This window comes from Tursiops truncatus, chromosome 3 (genome assembly GCF_011762595.2).
Source record: "Tursiops truncatus isolate mTurTru1 chromosome 3, mTurTru1.mat.Y, whole genome shotgun sequence".
Lineage (NCBI taxonomy): Eukaryota > Metazoa > Chordata > Mammalia > Artiodactyla > Delphinidae > Tursiops > Tursiops truncatus.
Window position 1 is genome coordinate 168,939,748 of NC_047036.1, and position 21,446 is coordinate 168,961,193.

General features: G+C 62.5%; 1 protein-coding gene across 9 annotated transcripts; it reads left to right on the top strand.

Annotated features, from left to right (window-relative positions):
• The first annotated feature begins 224 nt into the window (after nt 1-224).
• On the top strand, nt 225-16,157 carry NCLN (nicalin). Of its 9 annotated transcripts, XM_073803468.1 has the most exons (17): nt 248-578; nt 5,781-5,971; nt 6,093-6,237; nt 6,692-6,829; nt 7,045-7,137; nt 7,870-7,964; nt 8,792-8,872; nt 10,262-10,365; nt 11,381-11,469; nt 11,552-11,691; nt 11,934-12,112; nt 12,954-13,041; nt 13,116-13,154; nt 13,238-13,401; nt 14,294-14,347; nt 14,442-14,520; nt 14,634-16,157. In XM_073803468.1, the coding sequence occupies exons 1-17, from the start codon at nt 395-397 to the stop codon at nt 14,688-14,690; spliced, it is 1,920 nt and encodes a 639-aa protein (XP_073659569.1). In that variant the 5' UTR covers nt 248-394; the 3' UTR covers nt 14,691-16,157. The 9 variants fall into 9 exon arrangements, with proteins under 9 accessions (XP_073659570.1, XP_073659571.1, XP_073659568.1 ...); XM_073803467.1 differs by having other exon boundaries at nt 242-578; nt 13,241-13,401; nt 14,442-16,157; XM_073803466.1 differs by having other exon boundaries at nt 244-578; nt 14,442-16,157.
• Nucleotides 16,158-21,446: the final 5,289 nt, after the last annotated feature.

A 21,446-nucleotide genomic window follows, 5' to 3' on the forward strand; every position in this document is an offset into this window, starting at 1 on the left:
TCCCCCCTCCACCTTCTATCACAGCACAGACAGGGCCTCAGTAAGTTCCGCCGATTATATATATATTTTTAAGTCTCCGTATTTTCTGACTTGGGGTTTATGTGAAACCTTAGTCAAACGGTCCACCACAGCTTCTTTTCTCGGGGAGTAACGGAATAGGCCTACAACTCCCAGGTGGCTCAGCGCGCGCCGGCCGGACTACAACTCCCAGCAGGCAGCGCGGCGGGCGGGCGGCCCTCGGCGGTGCCCGCAGGACCCCGGAGCGGGCGCGGGCTGCCCGGCGCGGCGCCCGCAGGACCCCGGCACCTACTCATGCCTAGGTGAGTTCGCGTGAGCCGCCGCTGCCGCCGTCCCGTCCCCGCCGCCGCCCCGCGCGGCCCCGCCGCCGGCCAGGATGCTGGAGGAAGCAGGAGAGGTGCTGGAGAACATGCTGAAGGCGTCCTGCCTGCCGCTCGGCTTCATCGTCTTCCTGCCCGCCGTGCTGCTGCTCGTGGCGCCGCCGCTGCCCGCCGCTGACGCGGCGCACGAGTTCACCGTGTACCGCATGCAGCAGTACGACCTGCAGGGACAGCCCTACGGTGCGTGGACCCGGGCCCCTGGCCTCCCCCCGGGGCCGGGCTTTCCCCATGGGCTCCTGACCTCCCCCACTTTTGCCTCCCCGCAACAGACCTTCCGCTCAGCCTCTCCCGTCTCCGGGGCTCCGGCCTATGCCGGCCAGGATGCCCCCTCCCTCGGTTCGGTCTCTGCTCCCCGGGCCCCAGGACCTGCCTGTCCCACCTGTCCAGCAGGAGTCCAGCCCGCAGACCTCACTTGGGCCGCCAGACACTTACCCAGATCCCAGGCAAGTCCGAGCCTGGATACCTGGACCGACGCTAGGCCCCCAGCTCTCTCTGCCCCAGGGACCCGCTGCGCTGGCTGCCACAGCACCCCGGCCCCGTCCCCGACAAGGGCTACATGCTCCAGAACGCAGAGCTTCCTCCCGCCTTCAGGCCAAGCTGTCCCTGCTCCTTTTCTCCTGGGTCCTCTCTCTCTGATTCCCAGCTGGAACAGAGCCCCAACCTTGGGTCTTCTTCACTTGGAGTGGAGCCTCTCAGCGCGGTTCTGCCAGGCCGAGCTGGCCACCCTTGCACAGCTCCTGGCACCCCGGTGTGTTTTGTCCAGTGTCTGCATTCTGACCCCCTTTAGGGCTCAAGAAGCTCTGATCACTGACCCCAACCTGGCTCCGTGTCAAGGCCCATCTCTCCCCAGGCTCTGCTCCCTGGTCCCAACTCATGAGCCAGGTTCCTCAGAATTCCTTAGCTAATCTTTCAGTCCCCTGCTTTTGGGCTCCTGGAATGCCTTGCACCCTATTTCTTGCTCCCCCCTTAGGTGCATACCCACCCTTCAGCTTCCTGGAACAACACCGGCCCACCCTGGCTCCTTCTTTCCAGGATTTCAGGTCCCCGCGGCTGGATCCTGCCCAGCTCCTGTTCCCCGGCCCTGCTCCCTCATCTGTCAAAGTTCTGACCCCAGTGCCCAAGTCATTCTGAATTTCCCTCTCTTTCCCCAGCCTTGCTGTATCTGGTGTTCCAGAACCTTCTGGCCTCTGGTTTCTCTTCCAGCCTCTGGTTTCTCTTCCAGCCCGGTGCCTTAGGCCCCCACAAGTCAAGGCCCGCCCTCCCCAGTCCCCCTGGTCCCCTCATGTCTGAGCTCTGGTTCTCTTGGATTAGCGTCTCTTGTTGGGACATCAGGCCTAGCCTGAGCCCCCTGGATCCCCTGCCACTGCCAGGCCCCTGGGGAGCCCCAGTGTCGGGAGATTCCCCTCAGATTCCTCATCACCCCAGAGTTATGTCGTTTCTGTTCAGTGCAGTGGTTGTCAACCCAGGGGTCGCTGAGTGATGCCATCGGGTTGTCATGACTGGGGAGCTCCTGGCATCGAGGGGGTAGGGCCAGGGGTGCTGCCCCACACCCCACAGCGCCTGGGACGGCCTCTCCCAGAGAATGACCTGGGCCAGATTGTCAGCAGTGCTGAGGGGGAGAACTTGGGGTTACAGTGATGTCTCTAGACCCCAGGCTCTCGACCGGTGGGGAGGAAGGCCAGGAGCCCCTAACGAGTGGGCAGTTTGTATGCGTTGTTGACATCCCCCTGGGGAGAGGGTTTCAGCCGGTGCTGTCGCAGGTGGTCTTTTGAGATGTGGCTCATGCAGTGGAAGAAGGGGATCTTCAGCACCTTTTGGTGGTTCATTGTAATAAGCTTGAATAGCCACGTGTGACTAGCGGCTGCCGTTCTGGTCTAGCGGATCCTGCAGTCCAGGATCCTAGAACTCTCCAGGTCAACCCGGCAGTCCTTCCCGCACCCAGTCACTCCGCTGTCCCCTCTCGCACTGCACTCGGAGCCTTGCCGGGAGCTCTCCCAGCACACCCAGCTCCACTCCGGGACCCTTGGGCAGCTGTAATCCAGCAGCCTGGATGCCCGGGATTCCCCCACCGCCTGCCCAGCGCTGGCCTGCTTGCAGTTGTGGCCCCCTCTCCCCGTCCCAGACAGGTGCGCAGACCCGCTCCCTGACTGCATCATTCTCCTCACAGATCCTCGGGAACCTTCTCTCCTTTCTCCCTGCCCTCCTTCCCTCTTCCCTTCCTTTACCTGAGTTCTTTCCCCTGTTCCTGGATTCCTTCCCGTTCTTTTTTCTGACCCGGTGTCTCCCCCCACCCCACATGTCCTCCTTTCCGGCCCCCATCTTTGTTGCTCATGGTGAGAAACCCGGATGCTGAGTGGGCTCGGGGGTGAGCGGAGGGGCCTGGCAGGGCGCCCACCTGTCTCAGCTCGCACGTCTACACCTCCACCCAGATCACACCAGGCAGCGTCCCCCATTGGCAGGGATGTGAGGTCCCCACTGCTGCCTGGGGAGATACTGGCGGGATAGTTCGGGAAGGCCCGGTGGTGCAGAGGGAGTTCCGGCTCCTCCCCGGTTGCGGAGCCTCTGAGGGCTGGTCTGCTGGGTCACTGCTGATTGCAGCGTCCCCAGCATCACGCACGCCCTTGGCTCCTGCCTCTTGGTGTAACCCTTGCTCTGGGCCTCCTTTCCCAACTTCCTGTTCGCTCCTGTTGAGAAACAGGCGGGCAGGGTGCCGGGAAGGGGAGGCGTGTGCTCTTTGAGCTGGGGTGTGACCCCCACCCTGCCCCGCGAATGGACTCTGGCCTTTCTGGGCTGGGCCGCTCGCGCCCATCCCACTTGGTCCCCTCAGAAACAGCCCTGGGAGGTGGGGATGTGGGCACCCACACCGGGCACGGGGACGGGCTCTCCGCCCCTTGCTGGTCGGTGGCTTCGCGCTACAAAGGACCAGTGCAACCCGCAAGGAGAGAGGACTGGCCCTGGGCCCTCGGTAGAGAAGTCTGTGATCTCTGTCCAGGTGTAGTCCCATTGTGGGAACCAGCGACTTCCGTCCAGGTGTCCAGCGGCTGCCCAGACGCAGGGGTGACCGAGGCTGCGCTGGCTTCAGCCTCATGCCAGCAAAGACGGTCTCTGCTCTTGGGGCGCTCAGCCTCTGGGGGCACTTAGGGGGCTGGTGTCCACTTGATTCCGCTCTCACCCCCTCCTTCCCATCCCCTGGGAAGCCGGTCTCTGTAGGCTCCACAGGCGGTCCTCTGTGTCCCCACCCCGAGGTGACAGGTGACATCCGAGCCGACTCTGGGAGGCTGCGGGCTCCTGGGAGGCTGCGGCTGGACACGTGGGACACGTGGGACAGGAGGGGCCTGTCCGGCATTCCCAGAGCTTCAGGGGCCCCTGAAGGTTTTTGCCGCTCTCCCCCGCCAGGCCCTCCCAGGCTTCCACGTTGCCCTAAAGCAGAGGAAAGGCCCCGGGGAGGGTGGGGTGGGGAGAGGCACACAGCCCCCAGCCTGGGGCGTACAGCCCAGCTTGGCTCCTTGGTCACAGACCCCGCCCCTGAGACAGCCCTGCCCTTTCCCACCTGGGGCGCTGTCCTTTCTGTGTTCTGCTGGGCCCCTCCCGCGGACCAGCCCTCAGGATGAGCTGTAGGAAGCCACCCTTCTCCCGACGGCACATTCTTGGGAAGCAGAGGTGGGGACCTCGCTCCCGGCCCTGAGCCTGAGTCCGTCTGGGCACAGGTGTCGCCTTGCCCGGCAGGCTTGACCTCCAGGCAGCACGCTCTGGCTCCCTGGGGGAAGCAGACCTGTTTCTCTGCGTAGTGATCTTGACGCTCACTGTGTGGGTCTCCAGCTGGAGGCCCTAAGGGCCGTGTCTGGCCCCCGTGTGCAGTAGGGTTTGTTTGCTTGTTTTGTGCACGCTGGGTCAGCCTGGGCTCGCTGTGTGCCGTTGTCACCTGGGTGCTGGTGGCCCTGGCAGCTGGGGGCCTGCCTGAGCCCCCTTTCCCATCAGTCCAGGGATGGCCCCGAGGGCCCGCCGCTGCATGCCGTGCACCTGTGGGTGCTGGCGCCCCCTCCTCGTTCCGCTGAAATGTCCACGCAGCTTCCCGCCGCCTTTCTCCAGTAGAGCTCTCAGGACAGCAGTGCTCTGTGTCTGAGGGGACCTGCTGCCCTTAGGAAAGCGCCCTGCAGTCCTGGCTGTAGCCTACTTCTGCTCAGGCGGGGAGGGGGCAGCTGCCTGGAAAAGCTTGTGAGCGGGGAGGGGTCCAAGCCGGAAGCAGCCTCTCCCTCCCTCCCTGATTCTCTGGCCCTTTCTTGAGCTCCCAGATGAGAGAAACACGGGTGGTCCTGCCTGCAGGGCACACCAGGCCACGTCTGGCATCATCTGTGGTTACCCTGACTAGGGGGCTCCTGGCATCGAGGGGGCGGGGCCAGGGAGGCTGCCCTACACCCCACAGCACCCAGGACGGCCCAGGGGGAACAGTGCAGCCCTGACTGGAAGAAGATGGACAAACCCTGGTGTTTCCCTTCCTGAGGGGCTTCGGGGAGACCGGGCGTTGGTTCGTTCCATGTCCTGAGCCTGCTGGGCTGGGAGTCGCCAGGCGATGCTGGGTTTGCGCCGTGGTGAACGAGGTCCCTACCCCTGGAACCCCCAAGCTAGTTAGGGGAGTAGATAGCAAGGGCCCCGGGGACATGGACAAGGCCGTGTTAGAGCTGTGAGGGGAGGGGACCCTGGTCTGGGGAGGGTGGGACGGGGGCCACTGATCAGGTCAGCCAGGGCAGGGTTTGGGTTTTCCTCAGGTCATTGGCAACTGTGGGGGGCAGTCCTGTAGCCTGGGGGCTCCCTTTGCTGGGGACTAGACCCTGGAGTGGGTGCTGGGCTCTGTGCTGGGGGTCTCCTGACACCCTGGGCAGGGCGTGAGGCACCTGTGGGGCCCTGCGTCCCGGGAGCCACGGGGAACCTAGGGGAGGAGGGCTGGGGGAGCAGGACCGACTGGGTTCCAATCCCGGGGCTCCTGCTGACGGTCCTGCCTTCCGGGTGGGTGGCTTGGGGGGGTTACTGGCTGCCTCTGTGGGCTGGGGTGGGGGCACCCGCCCCTGAGCTGCCGCAGGGACATGGGGCGGGGGTGGGGCACAGCAGCCAGCCTGGCAGGCAGCCCGCACATCTTTGCGGGGCGGCTGGGTGGGCAGGGACCACGTCACTTTATGAGGGATGACTGTGGCCGAGGTGCAGTGGCGGGGGGAGGGTGCCAGAGCAGTGGGTCCAGCCCTGGTTTAGGAATGTAGGGGTGGGGGGGTTGGTCCAAGGAGAAGGGTCTTCGTTTTCGTTGAGTTCTCCGAAGGCCCCGCGAGCCGGGGGTTGGGGTGGGTGCGGCTCCGGTGGGTGGGCGGCCAGCTGAGGGACCACTCCCTGCAGGCACGCGGAACGCGGTGCTTAACACGGAGGCGCGCACCATCGACGCGGACGTGCTGAGCCGGCGCTGTGTGCTCATGCGGCTGCTGGACTTCTCCTACGAGCGCTACCAGCGCGCCCTACGCCAGTCGGCCGGTGCCGTGGTCATCATCCTGCCACGGGCCATGGCTGCGGTGCCGCAGGACGTCATCCGGGTGAGGCCCGCCCCGCCCCACCGGCTCCGGCTCCATCCAGTCCAGTCCCCGGTGCCCGCCCTCCAGGGGCAGCCCCGGGCCCCCCTGCCAGAAGCCGCCTGAACATTTGTCTCTCCCGCAGCAATTCATGGAGATCGAGCCCGAGATGCTGGCCATGGAGACCATCGTGCCCGTGTACTTCGCCGTGGAGGACGACGCCCTGCTGTCCATCTACGAGCAGACGCAGGCTGCGTCCACCTCCCAGGGCTCCGCCTCAGCCGCCGAAGGTGAGCTCGGGGTGGGGATGTGCAGAGAGGGGCCCCGCTGTGCAGTTTCCAGGACCCCCTCTCCCGGGCTGGGGGGTGCTGCGGTGAGCTTGGCAGTCGGGAGCTCTGCTGTTTGACCGGTCCGGGGGCCATGGGGGAGAGTGAGCTAGCAAAAGTGGTCAAAGAGTTGAGCCGAAAGGATCCAATCGCTGGTGTAGGAAAAGGAAGCTGGTGAGAGTGGGCAAGGCAGGCAGGTTGTCCACACAGTGGACTCACCCAGCTCCTTGGGGAAACAGTTTGTGGGTATGTGTTTAAGCTGTAAAGGAAGGGTCATTCCTCCTGGCCAGATTATTAGCTGCGTGGATGCTAGACTGGGGGGTGGCAGACTGTGGCCCTCGGCCGCCTGTTTGTGCAAATAAAGTTTTATCGGCACACAGCCAGTGTTTCACGCGGCTTATGGGCTTTCACACTACAGTAGCAGAGTTCAGTGGCTGTGACAGACTGGCCCACAGAGCTGAAAATTTCGACTCTAGCAGTTTACAGCGAAGGTTTGCCAAACCCCCGTCTGGATTAAAGTCCGGACAGTGGCCTTCTCCATTGTGGCAGCACAAGAGTGAGTTTTTGGAAAGATCTTAATTTCTAGTTAGAGCGGAGGGGAGGAGGAGGAGTCAGCTGCCTGGTGGAATATTACGCAGCCGTTAAGAAACGGCATCGGGTGTGAGAAAGTGCTTATTTTACACTGGTTGTGGAAAAAACAGAATATAAGATCATAGATCAGGATCACAACACTTTCTTAGGCGTAGCTTGTTTGTTTTGGAATAACGCTAGGGTTTATAAGAAGTTGCGGACATACTCCGGTTCCTGAGAGGCACCCTCCCAGCTCCCCCAGTGATGACACCTCCCATGGCCATCACGATTGTGGTTTGTGTCATTGTCGTCGTTGTTTTTCGGCCGCACCGCACGGCTTGCAGGATCTTACTTCCCCGACCAGGGATTGAACCCCGGGCCCTTGGCAGTGAAAGCGCGGAGTCCTACCCACTGGACTGCCAGGGAATTCCCACTGTTGTATTTTTAAATGTGTAAAGAACGGAAGGGCTTGAGACAGGGTGAGCTCATGGGCGTTTTAGGGCAGTCGCTGCCCCAGGTGAAAAAGTGGCAGGCGCAGTGGACCACTGGCTTACGTGGAGCGAGGTGGGCACCACCTCACCTAGGCTCAGGACAGAACGGAACTTTCCTTCTTATGAAACTTTGAGTTCTCACGCCATTTTCGCTTTCGGAGCTGGGCTGGAGGGTCCTGAGCCATGTGATGGGAAACTCCTGTTTTGGGGTCACTGCTGAAGTGATCCTTGGGAAGCTGGGTCAGAGGTCGTGCACGCGCCATCGTGATTTAGGAACGGTCCTGCAGGGCGAGGGCGCGTACGCACTCCTCACCGGCCTCAGTGGTGTCCGGGTGACTGTTTCACCGGCTCTTATACTGGACACCCAGCTTCTTTCCCGTGTCCAGTTACCACGTTGTGTTCTAGTCTGTGTGGTCAATTCTGCTTTTGCTCAGACTGAACCCCTGGAGTCTGGGGTGCTGGGGTGGTGAGCATGCCGGCTCTGGTCCGGGAAGCCCCCCCGGCTCAGGCCAACCCTCCCCGCCCCTGTCCTCAGTGCTGCTGCACACCGCCACCGCCAACGGCTTCCAGATGGTCACTAGCGGGGTCCAGAGCAAGGCCGTGAGCGACTGGCTCATCACCAGCGTGGAGGTGGGTGCCCGGCGTGCCTCACTGCCCGTCCCCACTAGAGGGAGCCTCTGACCGGGAAATCGGGTCAGGTGGCCGCCCGCCCGCCCTATGGAGAGATGGGCCTCCAGCCACACACCCTGCCTTGCCTCCTCCCCCAACCCCTGCCCCACCGAGAGCCCCCTCCCCGAGTGGCCGGCCCTTCCCCTAACAGTAACATCGCGGGAGCTCGGCCGAGCAGGCGGAGAGCAGAGCTTTGGGCAGCAATTAAAGCCTAATCTCCCACCGGGAGGATGGGTGTATGCAGGCATCCAGGCCAGAGCAAGGTCCAAGTCCTCCCCCTCGCCTCTCCCCACCAGGGTCAGCTCCACGGGCCGCCCATGGGGTTGTCTCGCTGCACCCGCCCCCCCCCAAAAAAAAGCCTCTGGCGGTTTTGTTCCCTTCCCCCCACAAGGAGGCCGCAGCTGAGGCCTTGCAGAGCTGCCCTCTGTCCAGAGAGTAAGGGGCGTGGGGCCTCAGCACATGCTGCCCCCGGCTCGGCCCCGTGGGTCCTGCTCCTGACAGGATGACTTTCCCGACTGTTCCCTGCTGGACTTGACCGGGGGCTGGTTTACGCAGGAGGACCGGCCAGGGTGCCGGACCCCGACCCCCCGAGCTCTTCCTGCGCTGTCAGGACCTTGCCATGCCTGCCGTCAGCAGGGCTCGACCTTTGAAGGGTGGGCCTGGTTTCCCGCGGCCACCCGCCCGCCCCCGTGTCCACAGTGTAGCCGGCAAAGCCGAGAACACTGCCGCCGGGTGGGGGGCGGCCACGGCCTCGGGCCGGCTGCCCCTTCATGCCTGTGCCTCTGCAGGGGCGGCTGACCGGGCTGGGCGGAGAGGACCTGCCCACCATCGTCATCGTGGCCCACTACGACGCCTTCGGGGTGGCCCCGGTACGTCTGTGCCCTCAGGGCCCCGTGAACACCCTGTGGGGCCGGTGTCATCGTGAAGCTTCACTCCCCCAAACGAGACGTGACAGCAGAGGGAGGGGCGCTCCCCGGGGAGGCCCACGAGACCCAGACCGGGCTTCTCACTGGGGGCCGGTCATGCAGGCACCTCGGCCCGGCATGGCTGAGACCCCAGACCCAAGAGGAGAGCAGGTGCCCGTGCGGACCCCATGTCTGCACAGGCAGTGTTGGGACAGGGGGCCCCCGAAGTCCGGTTCCCGGCACCCCTGAGGGCTGGCCTGGCCAGCGTCCCTCCAGGCTGCAGGCCACCCGGGGCTGTGCCCTCAGAGCCCCAGGCACTTTGGGGTGGGAGGTTCCTGCTGGAGAACCAACAGCCGGCTGAACCGGACAGTGGGTGCTGGGAGGGCCTGCAGCCGGGCGTGCACCCCTGACCGCGCCTTGCGGGCCGCCTCCCCTGGGAGGCCAAGGCTGTCCTTGAGGACGCTGGGGCCCAGAGGCCGGCCCTGGACAGTCGGCTCACAGCCACTGTCTCACCCTTTTCATCATCCACCCCCACGGAGCCTTTTTAGACACCTGTGTCCTCGTTTTCCCTTTCTTGTGAAATTTTCTTAAATTTTTGAGATGTGATTCCCATAACATAAAATCCATCCTTTTGAAGCACGCAATTCAGAGATTTTTAGTGAATTCACAAAATTTGTGTAGACATCACCGCTTTCTGCTTCCAGAGTGTTCCATCCCCCCAAAAGAAGCCCCGTCCCTATGAAGTCACCCCACCCCTCCCCCAGCCCCTGACAGCCAGGAACCCACTCTCGGTGTCTGTGGATCGGCCTGTCCTGGACGTTTTCCCTCAGTGGGGTCACAGCCTGTGTGTCCTTCTGTGTCTGGCTTCCCTCACTGAGCACCCTGTGGGCCCCTCCCTGTGAACTTGAACGGCGTCGTGTGTCAGTTGGTGCACTGTGACTGTGGGAGGGTCCCAAGCCATGCAAACAACCCAGTTTTTTTCTCTCCAAGAACCAGTCGTTCCCCGTGGGGAATGTCGCCTTAGAGCGCAGGACTCAGACGCCGGGCCGGGGCGGGGCGGTGGTGGTGGTGGTGTTCACAGCGCGGGGGGGCAGAAGGCCGGAGGTCCAGCTGGAGGGAGCTCCCAGGGCAGATGCCCAGGCTGGACGGAGGCTGCGCACGGGGCTTCCCACGTGCGTGGGGGCCGGGCGGCACCCAGGGGCCGTCGGTCTCAGGTTTGGGCCGCGCAGGGCGGGTGAGCCCAGCTGCGCTGGAGATGTGGACCGGGGGCGAGATGCGGAGGGGGGTTGGGGGGGTGCGAGGCGCCACATGTGGACGTGGGGTGACCTCGGCCTCCTCTCTGCACACCCGCAGTGGCTGTCGCACGGCGCGGACTCCAATGGAAGTGGCATCTCTGTGCTGCTGGAGCTCACCCGTCTCTTCTCCAGACTCTATACCTACAAGCGCACCCACGCCGCGTAAGTGATGGGGGCAGGGCGGTTCTGACCCTGGAATCACAGCGTCAGGTCGTGGGGCCCAGCTCCTCCCGGGTGCACCCCTGGGAATCCTCCCCAGGAGGTTGGGCTGCCCTCGCTCCTGGAAGAGCCGGGGACACTCCAACGGCAAGAAGCAGAAATACCTGCGAGCCGGTCGCTCAGGCTGGCGTCTCCCCGTTGCGGCCCCGGGCACAGCTGGTCACCGGTGTGGGCGCTCGTCCTTATGCCACGCTGCCCTGGGACGGCAGGGGCCCAGTGATGAGCGAGTCTCCCTGAGCTGCCAGGCCTGGCCCCACGCATGCAGGTGCCCTGAGCAGCAGGAGTGCTTACGTCCTGGGCAGGGAGGGGAGGTTGAGATCAGGGTGTCAGCAGGACCGCGCCTCCTCCTGAAACTCCAGGGGAGGGTCCTTCCTGCTGCTGCCGGGTTCCAGCAGTGATGGATTCCTCGGTCCCAGCTTTACGTGGCCTTCTCTTCCTCCAGGTGTCTCCTCTCTTCTATAAGGATCGCTGTGGCCACGGCGGGATGGATGGGGCTGGGGGGGGTGGCGCGGGGACATGGTCCTTCACGACACCCCTGGCTTCAGTCCTTCTCGAGGGACGGGGTGCTGAATCACCTGTCACTTTTTATTTCCTGGTTGGTCCACCCAGTCTCTCCTGGTTTCGAGAGTTCAGAGAGGCCCCTGAAGCAATGCTTCTCGCCAGAGGGGCAACAGAGCTGTGCTTCTCACCTGGAGCCCCCTGGGGACACTGGGCCATGCCTGAGGACATTGTGATCATCATGACTCGGGGACTCCTGGCATCCATTGGGTGGGGGCCAGGGATGCTGCTGCATACCCCACAGCACCCAGGACGCCCCGATGTCAGCAGTGCCAGGATAGGGAGGCCCAGCCCTGAAGGCTGGTTGGATTTCATACTTGGGGGGGGGGGAACCACTTCCTCCTTGTCGGGGACCTGGACTCCCACGTGTCAACGCTGGCGCCCCACTGCTTCCCGCTAGGTACAACCTCCTGTTCTTTGCGTCTGGAGGAGGAAAGTTCAACTACCAGGGCACCAAGCGCTGGTTAGAAGACAATCTGGACCACACAGGTGAGCGGCCCCAGCGGCCAGGGTGGGGTCTGGGCCGCCGGTACTCCCCCCACCTCCACCCACCAGCCCTCACTGCACTCAGATTCCAGCCTGCTCCAGGACAACGTGGCCTTTGTCCTCTGCCTGGACACCCTGGGCCGGGGGGACAGCCTGCACCTGCATGTGTCCAAGCCGCCCAGGGAGGGGACGCTACAGCACTCCTTCCTGCGGGAGCTCGAGACGGTAGGTGCCCCGCCGGAGGCAAGGCTGGGACATGGGAGCTTTGTGCACCCTGGGGCCTCGGGTGAGCCTCAGGTGGGTTTTCCGGGGAGGGGGGCAGGTGGGCTTCTCCCTGGGTTCCAGAAGCAGGAGGTTCGGGGAGGGACTTGGGACCCGCCAGACGCGAGGGACCACCGCCACAGAGACAGGCGGGGTTGGGGCACAGCCCGCGGGCACCGGGCAGAGCCTGACAGTGCCCCTCGCAGGTGGCCGCCCACCAGTTCCCTGAGGTGCGGTTCTCCATGGTGCACAAGAAGATCAACCTGGCGGAGGACATCCTGGCCTGGGAGCATGAGCGCTTCGCCATCCGCCGGCTGCCTGCCTTCACCCTGTCCCATCTGGAGAGCCACCGTGACGGCCAGCGCAGCAGCATCATGGACGTGCGGTGAGCACCGCCATCGGAGCAGGCATGGGCCGGGGCATCCACTGGTCCTGGGGCATCCGGCAGGCTTCCTGGAGGAGGTGGCGCTAGAACTGGGGCACGAGCCAGGAGAAGGGTGTGGCTCGGTGGAGGGAAGACTTGGGGCGGGGGAGGCAGGGTACCTCCCGGGGCAGCCCCACACCCCACGCCCACGCTCACTCAGGTCGGGATGTGTTGCCTCTGAGGCTCCTCTTCTACAGTCCTGTGTTGCTGGCAGCCCTTGGTGTCCCTGGGCTTGTGGCCGTGCCACCGTCCCCGCCTCCGTGGTCACGTGGCCTCTCCCTTGTGCCTGTGACCAAATTCCCCTCCTTACAGGGACACCAGCCGTGGGACTTCAGGCCCCCCTACTCCAGTGCAATCACATCTTAGCTAATAACGTCTGCGGAGATCCTACTTCCAAATCGGGTCCCATTCCCAGGTTCCGGGTGGGCGTGAATTTGGGGGACACTGTTGCCCCCACTACAGGGCGTTACAGCAACTCCACCCTCAGCAGCCCGTGGAGGTGTGGGTGTCCTGACCTCCCCCAAGGTCCAGAGGAGGAGATAGGCCCGGGGCCGCCAGTCACTGAGGCAGACGCGCGTCCACGGGGCGCAGGCTCGGCCCGCGCGCCCTGGGTGCAGGGCAGCCCCGTCGGGGGCGGGCCCGTCCCAGAGAGGAGCCTGCAGTGTGGGGGGCGCCTGTCTGCTGGGAGGGCCGTCACCCTGCTTGTCTTTATCGTTATCAGGTATATGCTCGCTCTTGGTTTTTGGCGATTATGAACGATGCCAATTCCTGATACATGTGTTTTTAAAACTTGCCCTCGAAGGTCCCGGGTTGACTCCAAAACTCTGACCCGAAACACGAGGCTGATCGCCGAGGCCCTGACCCGTGTCATCTACAACCTGACAGAGAAGGTGAGCCCCCGCCTGCAGGCCCCCCACCCGCCCGGCCGCTCTGGACTCAGCCCCATGCTCTCCTCTCTCTGCAGGGGACGCCCCCGGACATGCCAGTCTTCACGGAGCAGATGGTAACGTGCGGGTGGGCAGGCGGGCAGGCGGGGGGGCCGGTGGGGTGGGGCAGGGTCCCGTGACCACGGTCGCTTCCCCGCAGCAGATCCAGCGGGAACAGCTGGACTCGGTGATGGACTGGCTGACCGCCCAGCCGCGGGCCGCCCAGCTGGTGGGCAAGGACGGCACGTTCCTCAGCACGTTGCAGCACCACCTCGGCCACTACCTGAAGGAGGTCAGGCCGCACCACGTCAAGGCCGACAAGCGGTGAGGCCGGGCGCCGCCCCGCCAGCCAGCGGGTGGGCTCTTCTGGGGCCTTCCCCCAGGGCCAGATGGAGCAGACAGAAACACTGGACGAAAAATAAAACGATAAGTGAGAAGTGCAGGTGCCCCGTTAAACGAGTTCCAGGTGAACCACAATTGTCTCAGTGTGAGTATAGCCCACGCAGTGTCTGGGACATACTTACACTGAAAGCCCATTTCTTCTGTATCTGCAGTCCTCGTAGAACTGAAGCCCTGTGTTTTATGTGGCAGCCCTATACTCCCAGCTACTCTTCGTGGACCTTTTGTGTTCTGGGCCTCGGGTGACTCATACCCCAGGTCCCCTCCTGCCCTTGGGATGCTCCTCCCCACTGCAGGCCTCCTGAGTTTTGTCTTCTTTCTGTTCAGGGCTCCCATGCTCCCTGGTTGGACTGAACAAGGACTGGGGAGGGGTGTCTGGGGGATCCATAGGCAGGAGACACCCCCCCGGAAAGCCTGGTGCCCCTCGCTGGCTCTCCACCTTCCTCCCAACTCCTGGTGCTCCAGGGAGAGCAAGCTCTTGAATAGAAGAAGAAACTGAGGCTCAGAGTGGACCCACGGCTGTGGAGCTGGGGGCCTCCAATTCCTAGGCTGTGGTCGTTCTCCCTCTATAGAAAGACTTCCCAGACCAGATAATTTCCACAGTAACCACACTTTGTTTTAGAGAGTATACCCCAGAAAGCAACAGGAAAGACATTAGTTGAGAATAAAGCACGGTCCTTCCCCAGGAGGGACAGTGGCAGCCTTGTGCAGGCACACACCTGGGGTGCCCCCTTCCCCCGCCACGTTCCTAGGCTGGTGGGACCTCCGGTGGCCCTGCTATCAGGGTGAGCCTGCTGAGAAAGCGCTCTCTCACCAGGGACCCTGAGTTTGTCTTCTATGACCAGCTGAAGCAGGTGATGAACGCCTACAGGTGAGCGCCCTGGGTCACTGTCCAGGGGACTGGGTCCTCGGGACAGCTGGGGAGCAGCCCGCTGACCCACCCCGCCGCCCCCTCCCCTCCCCAGGGTCAAGCCGGCCATTTTCGACCTGCTTCTGGCCGTCTGCATCGGCGCCTACCTCGGGATGGCCTACACGGCGGTCCAGGTGAGCAGGGGACTGGGGAATACGAGGCCTTTCAGGAGACCCCTTGGGCGGCCCGAGGGCCTTCCTGTTGGCGGGGTCGCCTGACCTCACTGGAGCCCTCCCGCTGCCCCCAGCACTTCGACCTCCTGTACAAAACAGTTCAGAGACTGCTGAAGGCCAAGACGCAGTGACGCGGCTGCTGGGCGCCGGCAGGAGGGCAGGTCCTTGCCCCGCGGCCTCGGCGGCTGTAACCCTGAATTACAGAGCTGTTCTGTGTTGCTCTTGAGGATTTGGGGGCTTCTTTCTCTTGTTTATCCTTTGAGCTCCCTCGGAGGAGCGCTGGTGGAGGTCTGTCTGGTCTGGGGCCTGGCCGCGGACTCGGGGACAGACGTGTGGATGAGCCCCTGCCCTGGAGTCGGCCCCGTGGCCCTCGGGGCGCGTAAGCCACGCCAGGAAAGAGGAACTGTGCCCAGCTCAGCCTCGGCCTCACCCCCGCCCATGATGCTGACCGTGGACCTGGTGGTCACAGGCCAACAGGGACAGGGCCAGGCCACCCCCGTGCTGGCTCTGCGTCTGACCTCGAGGCTGTCCCCACCCCCTCCGTCGACCCGGGTACTCCCTTCGCTCCCGTCTGGAGAGGGTGGCACTGCCTCTGGGTTCCCAGGTTCTGGCTGCCCCCTCGCAGCCTTGTGCCCTCACCCAGCTGGCCCTGGGACACGACTCCCCTGAGCCCCCTTGGGCGGCTGGCGCCTTGAACACCTGGCAGCCTCCCCAGGGGCCCTTGCGCTGCTCACCCTGCTTCGCGCTGCCTCTGCCCCTCCTGCCCCTGCCCCGGACTCTTGGGGCTCCGCGCTCAGCCTGTCGCCCTGCGGAGCTCCCGGCGTGGGGGGAGGCCCCTCTGCCCCTTTCCCTGGGCCTTGGTTTCCTCATATGCAAGGAGGAGGATGCTTTCGGGGGGAGTGGGCACCCCCCCATCCCAGGAGGAGACGTGACCATGGGAGCAGCTCTTCCTGCGACCATGAGGGGGTGGGTCTGGGCCTGAGCCCCACAAACCAGGTGCCTGGTGGGGCCTGAGCTGCTCGGAAGGGGTGGAGGGGGCAGGGCTGGGACTGACCTCAGGGAGACCCAGATTCATTAGCAATACAGTCAGTTAAGTGTTGAGTGCTGGGGGGCCAGGGTCCAGGAGAGGGGACTCCAGGGGCCTCCTGGCCACCATGGAGGGCTCGCCTGCCTTCCAGTTCTGTGGGGCCTGGAGGGGCTGGGGACTGGCTCGCTCCCAAAGCCTCCCGACGCTCACTGGAGGGAACGGGCTCCTGGGGGCTCCTGGCTCGGCTGGACCGTCCTGTCAGGCCTGGGAGGGGCAGGCGTGGAGGCTGCAGGTCCTCTGTCTCATCCCACCCTCTCCCTGCCCGGTGGCCCATCTCCCCCAAAGACTGTTTACCGAGTGCCCCACCACCTCTGGGGCGGGTATGGGCCCGGCCCTGCCTGGCCCATCCTATCCTTCCCCACATGTGAGTGTGTGAGCCGTGGACGAGCTGTGGTTGCCGCGTGAACGTCCTTCCTCCCCAGGGCGCATGGTCAGGATCGCTGACCAGTTGGAGTCAGGATGCTTGTGGGACGCGGCCGGACGATCAGAAATAAAGCCATAATGAATGACAGCCTTGCGTGTCCTGTCTTGTCGGGGGCTGGGGCCTCAGGGTTCAGTCCTGCCCACCTGAAAGTGGTTTGCGTTTCCCCGGGGGGTGGGGGGGGGCCTGGTGCCCGTATGGAGAGCAGGGTCAGCATCCCTCCTGCCCCCAGCTGAGACTGCTACCACTCCCCACTGCAGAATGGGGTAAAAACCAGTTCAGAGCTGATGGGACAGCGGGCCATGTTCCTTTCCTGCGGTGGCTGTCCACGAACTCAGTGTCTCAAAACAGGGATTTGTCGTGTCCCAGCTCTGGATGCTGTGAGGGCGAGGATCCCAGGTCTGTCCCGGCTTCTGGTCTCTGTGTCGTGTGGCCGTCTTTTCTGTCTTCTCTCATAAGGATGCGTCTTTGGGTTTAGGGCCCATCCTACTCCGGCAGGACTGCATGCCAGCTAATCACATCTGCAAAGGCCCTATTTCTCCATAAGACCATAAGTCTGAAGTTCTGCGTGGACGTGACATTTGGAGGGACACCATTCAACCTGATGCAGGGTGCAATGGCTGTGTGAAGGCCACGCCCACTGGTCAGGCGCCGCCACCACCCCCCGCCCCGCCCCCGCCCCGCCACCCAGCCGCAGACCAGGCTACGGGGAGGCCCTGGCTTGGCTGTGGTGCCCCGTGCAGCTCAACGCAGGGGTTCCGGCGTCAGGTTCTCTGCTCTGGCCTGGGAGCTCCCGAGGGTCTGCCTTGAACAAAGCCTTGCCCTCAGGAGCTTGGGTTCTGGGGGTGGGGTAGGATACACAGTACAGAGACGTATGCTGCGGGGACATGAAGCCACAGGCGACGGAGTTAGTGAGGGGGGTGCAATTTGGACGAGGCATCGGGGGAGCCAAGGGAGGGGGTTGTGGGATCCTTTATCCCAGGGAGGTGGGACCCTGGGGGGCTGTGGGCAGAGGAGGGGGCGGGGCCTGACTCAGGTGCTCACAGGCGCCCTCTGCTGGCGGCTGCGGGGGGACAGACAGGGGAGGGCGCCAGGCGCCGAGGACTGTGCTTGTCCAGGTGGGGGCACAGGAGGGGAGGAGTGGGCTGGGTTCCCCGAACCCAGAGGAGGGGCTAGGAGGGTGCTCCTGGGACCGTGTGGACCAGACCGCAGGGGGTTGCTCAAGTTGCCTTAGTGACGCCCATAGGGTCAGGGTCACAGCTGCCTCTCCTCAGACCCCACTCTCCTCCCCCACCCCGCCCCCCACTGTCCTGAGGCTGGAAGGTGGCTCTGGCCCCAGCACGGACTCATGTAAAACTCCCCACGTCTCAGGGGCAAAGCCAGTCCCTCATCTCCTCATTTCAACACAGGTTGATATTTCTTCCTCGTCTTCCACAAAACTGTTCCATTGACTGTAGCCAAGAAAAGGAAAATTGCAACAACACCGGCCCGGCAGACAGAGATGGCCACCATCTACATGCTGGAGCCTTATCCTGTCCTCACACCCCCAGGTACGTGGATGTGTGTACACGTATGTACCCGAAACCTCGTTCTGGAATTGAGGTTCGTGTATAAAAATGGTTTAAGTGTTTCTGTCCATAGGCACAGTGGACAGGCACCCATGAAGCCATCCCACATGGAGGGCGTGGTGTGTGCATCGTCCCAAACGCCCCCGGCTCCCCTTACACCCCCTCCCTCCGCCCTCCTCCTCCCCAGGCACCCGCTAGTCTGGTCACTACAGATCAGTCTTGTTCGACTGGTGTCAACCAGTATTTCCCCACCTCCCCGCCACATGCCAGGTACCGTGCGGGGGCCCGCAGACGCAGCCACCAAACGGAGCCCGTGGGGCTCGCGGTCGGCTGGGAAAGACGGATAAATAAAAATAATGTCCTTGGGCTTCCCTGGTGGCGCAGTGGTTGAGAGTCCGCCTGCCGATGCAGGGGACGTGGGTTCGTGCCCCGGTCCGGGAGGATCGCACATGCCGCGAAGCGGCTGAGCCCGTGAGCCGTGGCCGCTGGGCCTGCGCGTCCGGAGCCTGTGCTCCGCAGCGGAAGAGGCCACAATAGTGAGAGGCCTGCGTACCACAAAAAAATAATAATAATAATAATAATGCCCGGTGGACATGAGGGGGCTCTTGAGTGAAATCGGGATGACAGGACGGTGGTCCAGGCAGAGGGCGCAGCCCATGCAAAGGCCCTGGGGCAGTACCATGCCCGGCGTGTTGCAGGAACAGCAAAGAGGAAGCCCGTGTGTATGCAGCAGAGTGAGGGAGGGGGGGAGAGGGAGGAGGGGAGGGCAGGGAGGCCCCCAGGACGTTGGTGGGCGTTTGCATTCTGCTCTCAGTGTGATGGGGAGCTGTAGGGAGGGGTGGGCTGAGGAGAGGAGAGATGTGGAGAGGTCACTGGCTCCCAGGGGACAGTTATGAAGATGACCACATTCCTTGGGCTCCCTCAGTGCCCATGAGCATCACCCGAGGTCCCCATCAACCCTGGGCGGCAGCAAACGATTTGGGCAAAGGTGTCCTCCAGTGAGGGCATTGCACCCCCCACGGGGACCCCCAGAGGGTCACATCCAGTGGCTTTGATCTCTTCCCAGGGGTCTTTGTTTTAAGGCTGTAAAACAGGAAGAGCGTCCCATGAAACCACCTCGGTCCCTCCCGCTTCTGCACAGAGGCATCGTCCACTGTCTGTAACTTTGTCATTCTTTTAAAAACGTTTACGTGCACATTTACGGATCCAGGGACAATATTCAGCATTGCTTGGTGTGTGGCCTACACATCTTATATGGGTGGCATTGTGCCGTCCCTCTCTTGCATTAACTCTTGTTTTGGCATCTCCCACTTACACCCCACACCCCTTTTCCCTGCTGTGTAGTATTCTACCCTCAGAAGACACCACAACTTACCAACCTGGCACCCTGCTGGTGGACATACCATCGCAAGCCTTCATAGGTGCCTCTTGGGAGGGAGCGTGTTTAACCAGAGGTCAGAGAACTGTAGCTCGTGGCTGCGTCCGGCCCGCTCCCTGTCTTTGTAAATAAAGCTTTATTGGCACACGGCCACACCCACCAGACTGTGTATGGTCCATGGTTACTTTCTCACCAGGGACCCACCAACCCCCAAGTGCTTACCTTTACGGCTCTTTCCAGGAAAATCTGCGGCCCCCAATCTGCCCTCTGGTTTTTCTCCTTTCTCATCGTGGGAAAACTTTGGCCGCTACCAGAGCAGGGTGGCTCTGTGGTCCTTTTGCAGGGGACATACATCCTTGGCTTCTTTCAACATTTCAGTCTCAGTTCTGAGAGTTACTGCTGATTTTAATCGCCGTTTGACCTGCAGCAGGTCCAGAGGAAATCAAGCCGGGGTGGGGGGAAAGGGGGCGGGTGGGCCATTGCAGGAACCGTGAATGAAGTGAGGGTCATTCCTGAGCACAGTGTGATGTAGTGTCTGCGGGGCATCTCACCGGAGAGTCACTGTTTCCCCCTTTGTGATGAATAAGCAATTTGCAGGGAGATCCTTCAGTCTCTGCAAATACCACTCCTCCTCCAGGTCACCCCACGGTGTCAGCAGCGCCCACTGACGATTCCTGCCCGAAACCAGGACCCTGGTGCCCAACGGGGACCCTCCTTCCATCCCTCCTAAAGGTACAGGTCAGGCTCACATACCTGCTTTTATGTCCAGTTTACAGAGAACAAAAGGGAAATCCAGGCAAGGTGAAGCATCTTGCCTTGAGGTCGCGTGGCAAAAGGGCACAGCTGGCGTTCAGACAGGTTTTTTTAATTAAAAAAAAAAAGCCTTATTGAGATATATTGACATACCATAAAATCTACCCTTTTAAAGTGTATAGTTCAGTGGGTTTTAGTACATGCACAGAGACGTGGATCCGTCACCTCTATCTAATTCCAGAACATTCCATCACCCCAAAAGGCAACCCCGTCCCCATGAGCAGTCACTCCCATCCCCGCCCCCAGCCGCTGGCAACCACGAAGCCACCCTCTGCCTCTGTGGATTTGCTTGCTCTGGACGCCTCACAGAAACGGAATCCTACAATATAGAAACCCACGCGGTTTTGATGGCAAGGGCCTGGATCACACTGAGGCTGGCTCATTCAGAAACAGGAATTTATTCTTGTCTTTCTCACTCTAACTTGGGGGGAAATAAAACCCCTGACGACTCTGGCGTTCAGCATGGTGTGCACCCAGCCCCTCTTGTTCCCAAGCTCAAATTCCCAGGGCAAGAAGCCCTGTGGGGCAGGTGTCCACTCCCGTGGCGAGAGGGTGGGGGGAAGGGGCCACGGCCCCTGGGCGGCCACGGCCGGATCTCTATTCCTGTTTTCAGCCCCTCCTTCCTTCCTTCCCCTTCTCCAGGCTTTCTCAGGGTTGGCCAAGCTGTGCTTCAGACCTCCCCCTCCCCGACCCCATCCTGTCCAGGGAGTGGGGTTTGCTGAAAGAGGGAACAGGGAGGGGTTGGTCCAATGAGGAATCATTTCCCATCCCTGAAGCCAAATAGTGGGGACCGGGGAGGATCCAGGGTCCCTGCAAGAAAGTGGATGGGCAGCTCCTTCCCAAGCGAGGGAAGGCAGTGGAGTTGGAGGCACCGAGAACTGGAGAGCTCTGGCTGCTTTATGTCCTTAGATGTGTGAAGGCGGCAGGCATCTGGGGCAGGTGGGGACTGCGGTGTAGTGTTTCTGGGGGACGCATCCTGAGCCCCTAGGCCCTTGTAGGATGGGCCTAGGGCTTCAACCCCCTGGAATGTGCCAGAAGAGCTGTACACAGCCTGGGCAGTGAGGGTTTTCGAGGCATGGAGGGGGCAGAGCCAAAGGGCACCAGGGTCAAAGGGGACGGGGTGCGGCTGACCATCACCCAGGAAGACACTCAGGCTGGCTGTGCAGAGACCACTGAAGGGAAGGGGCCACCGGCACAGGGCAGCTCCAGGCTGGGCCCCTCGCCCCACTTGCTAACTCTGTCCCGCTGGCTGACCTTTCCGCCGCCACCAATAACCCTCAAGCAGAGAGGGACAAGGCAGGGACTCAGAAAGGACATTTCCCTTCGTGGGCTCAGCCTTCTTCACACCCACACCCTATGAAATGAGAGTCTTGCTAGTAAAAGTCAAGACGGGAACGCAGTGGATGTCTCCTCATAACTTTGCTGCCCTTACCTGGAGGCAGAGTCCCAGGCCGCACTTCAGACCCGCAGGATGGGGATCTGCATTCCTGGCAGGATGCCCAGGTGGTCTCGTGCACACTCTGCCCCCTGACTCCAACCTGGCCCCTCTGCTGAGGTAAGCACCTTACCTGTCCACATCAGCAGTTCTCACCTGGGGCAGTTCTGCCCCCAGGGGACCCT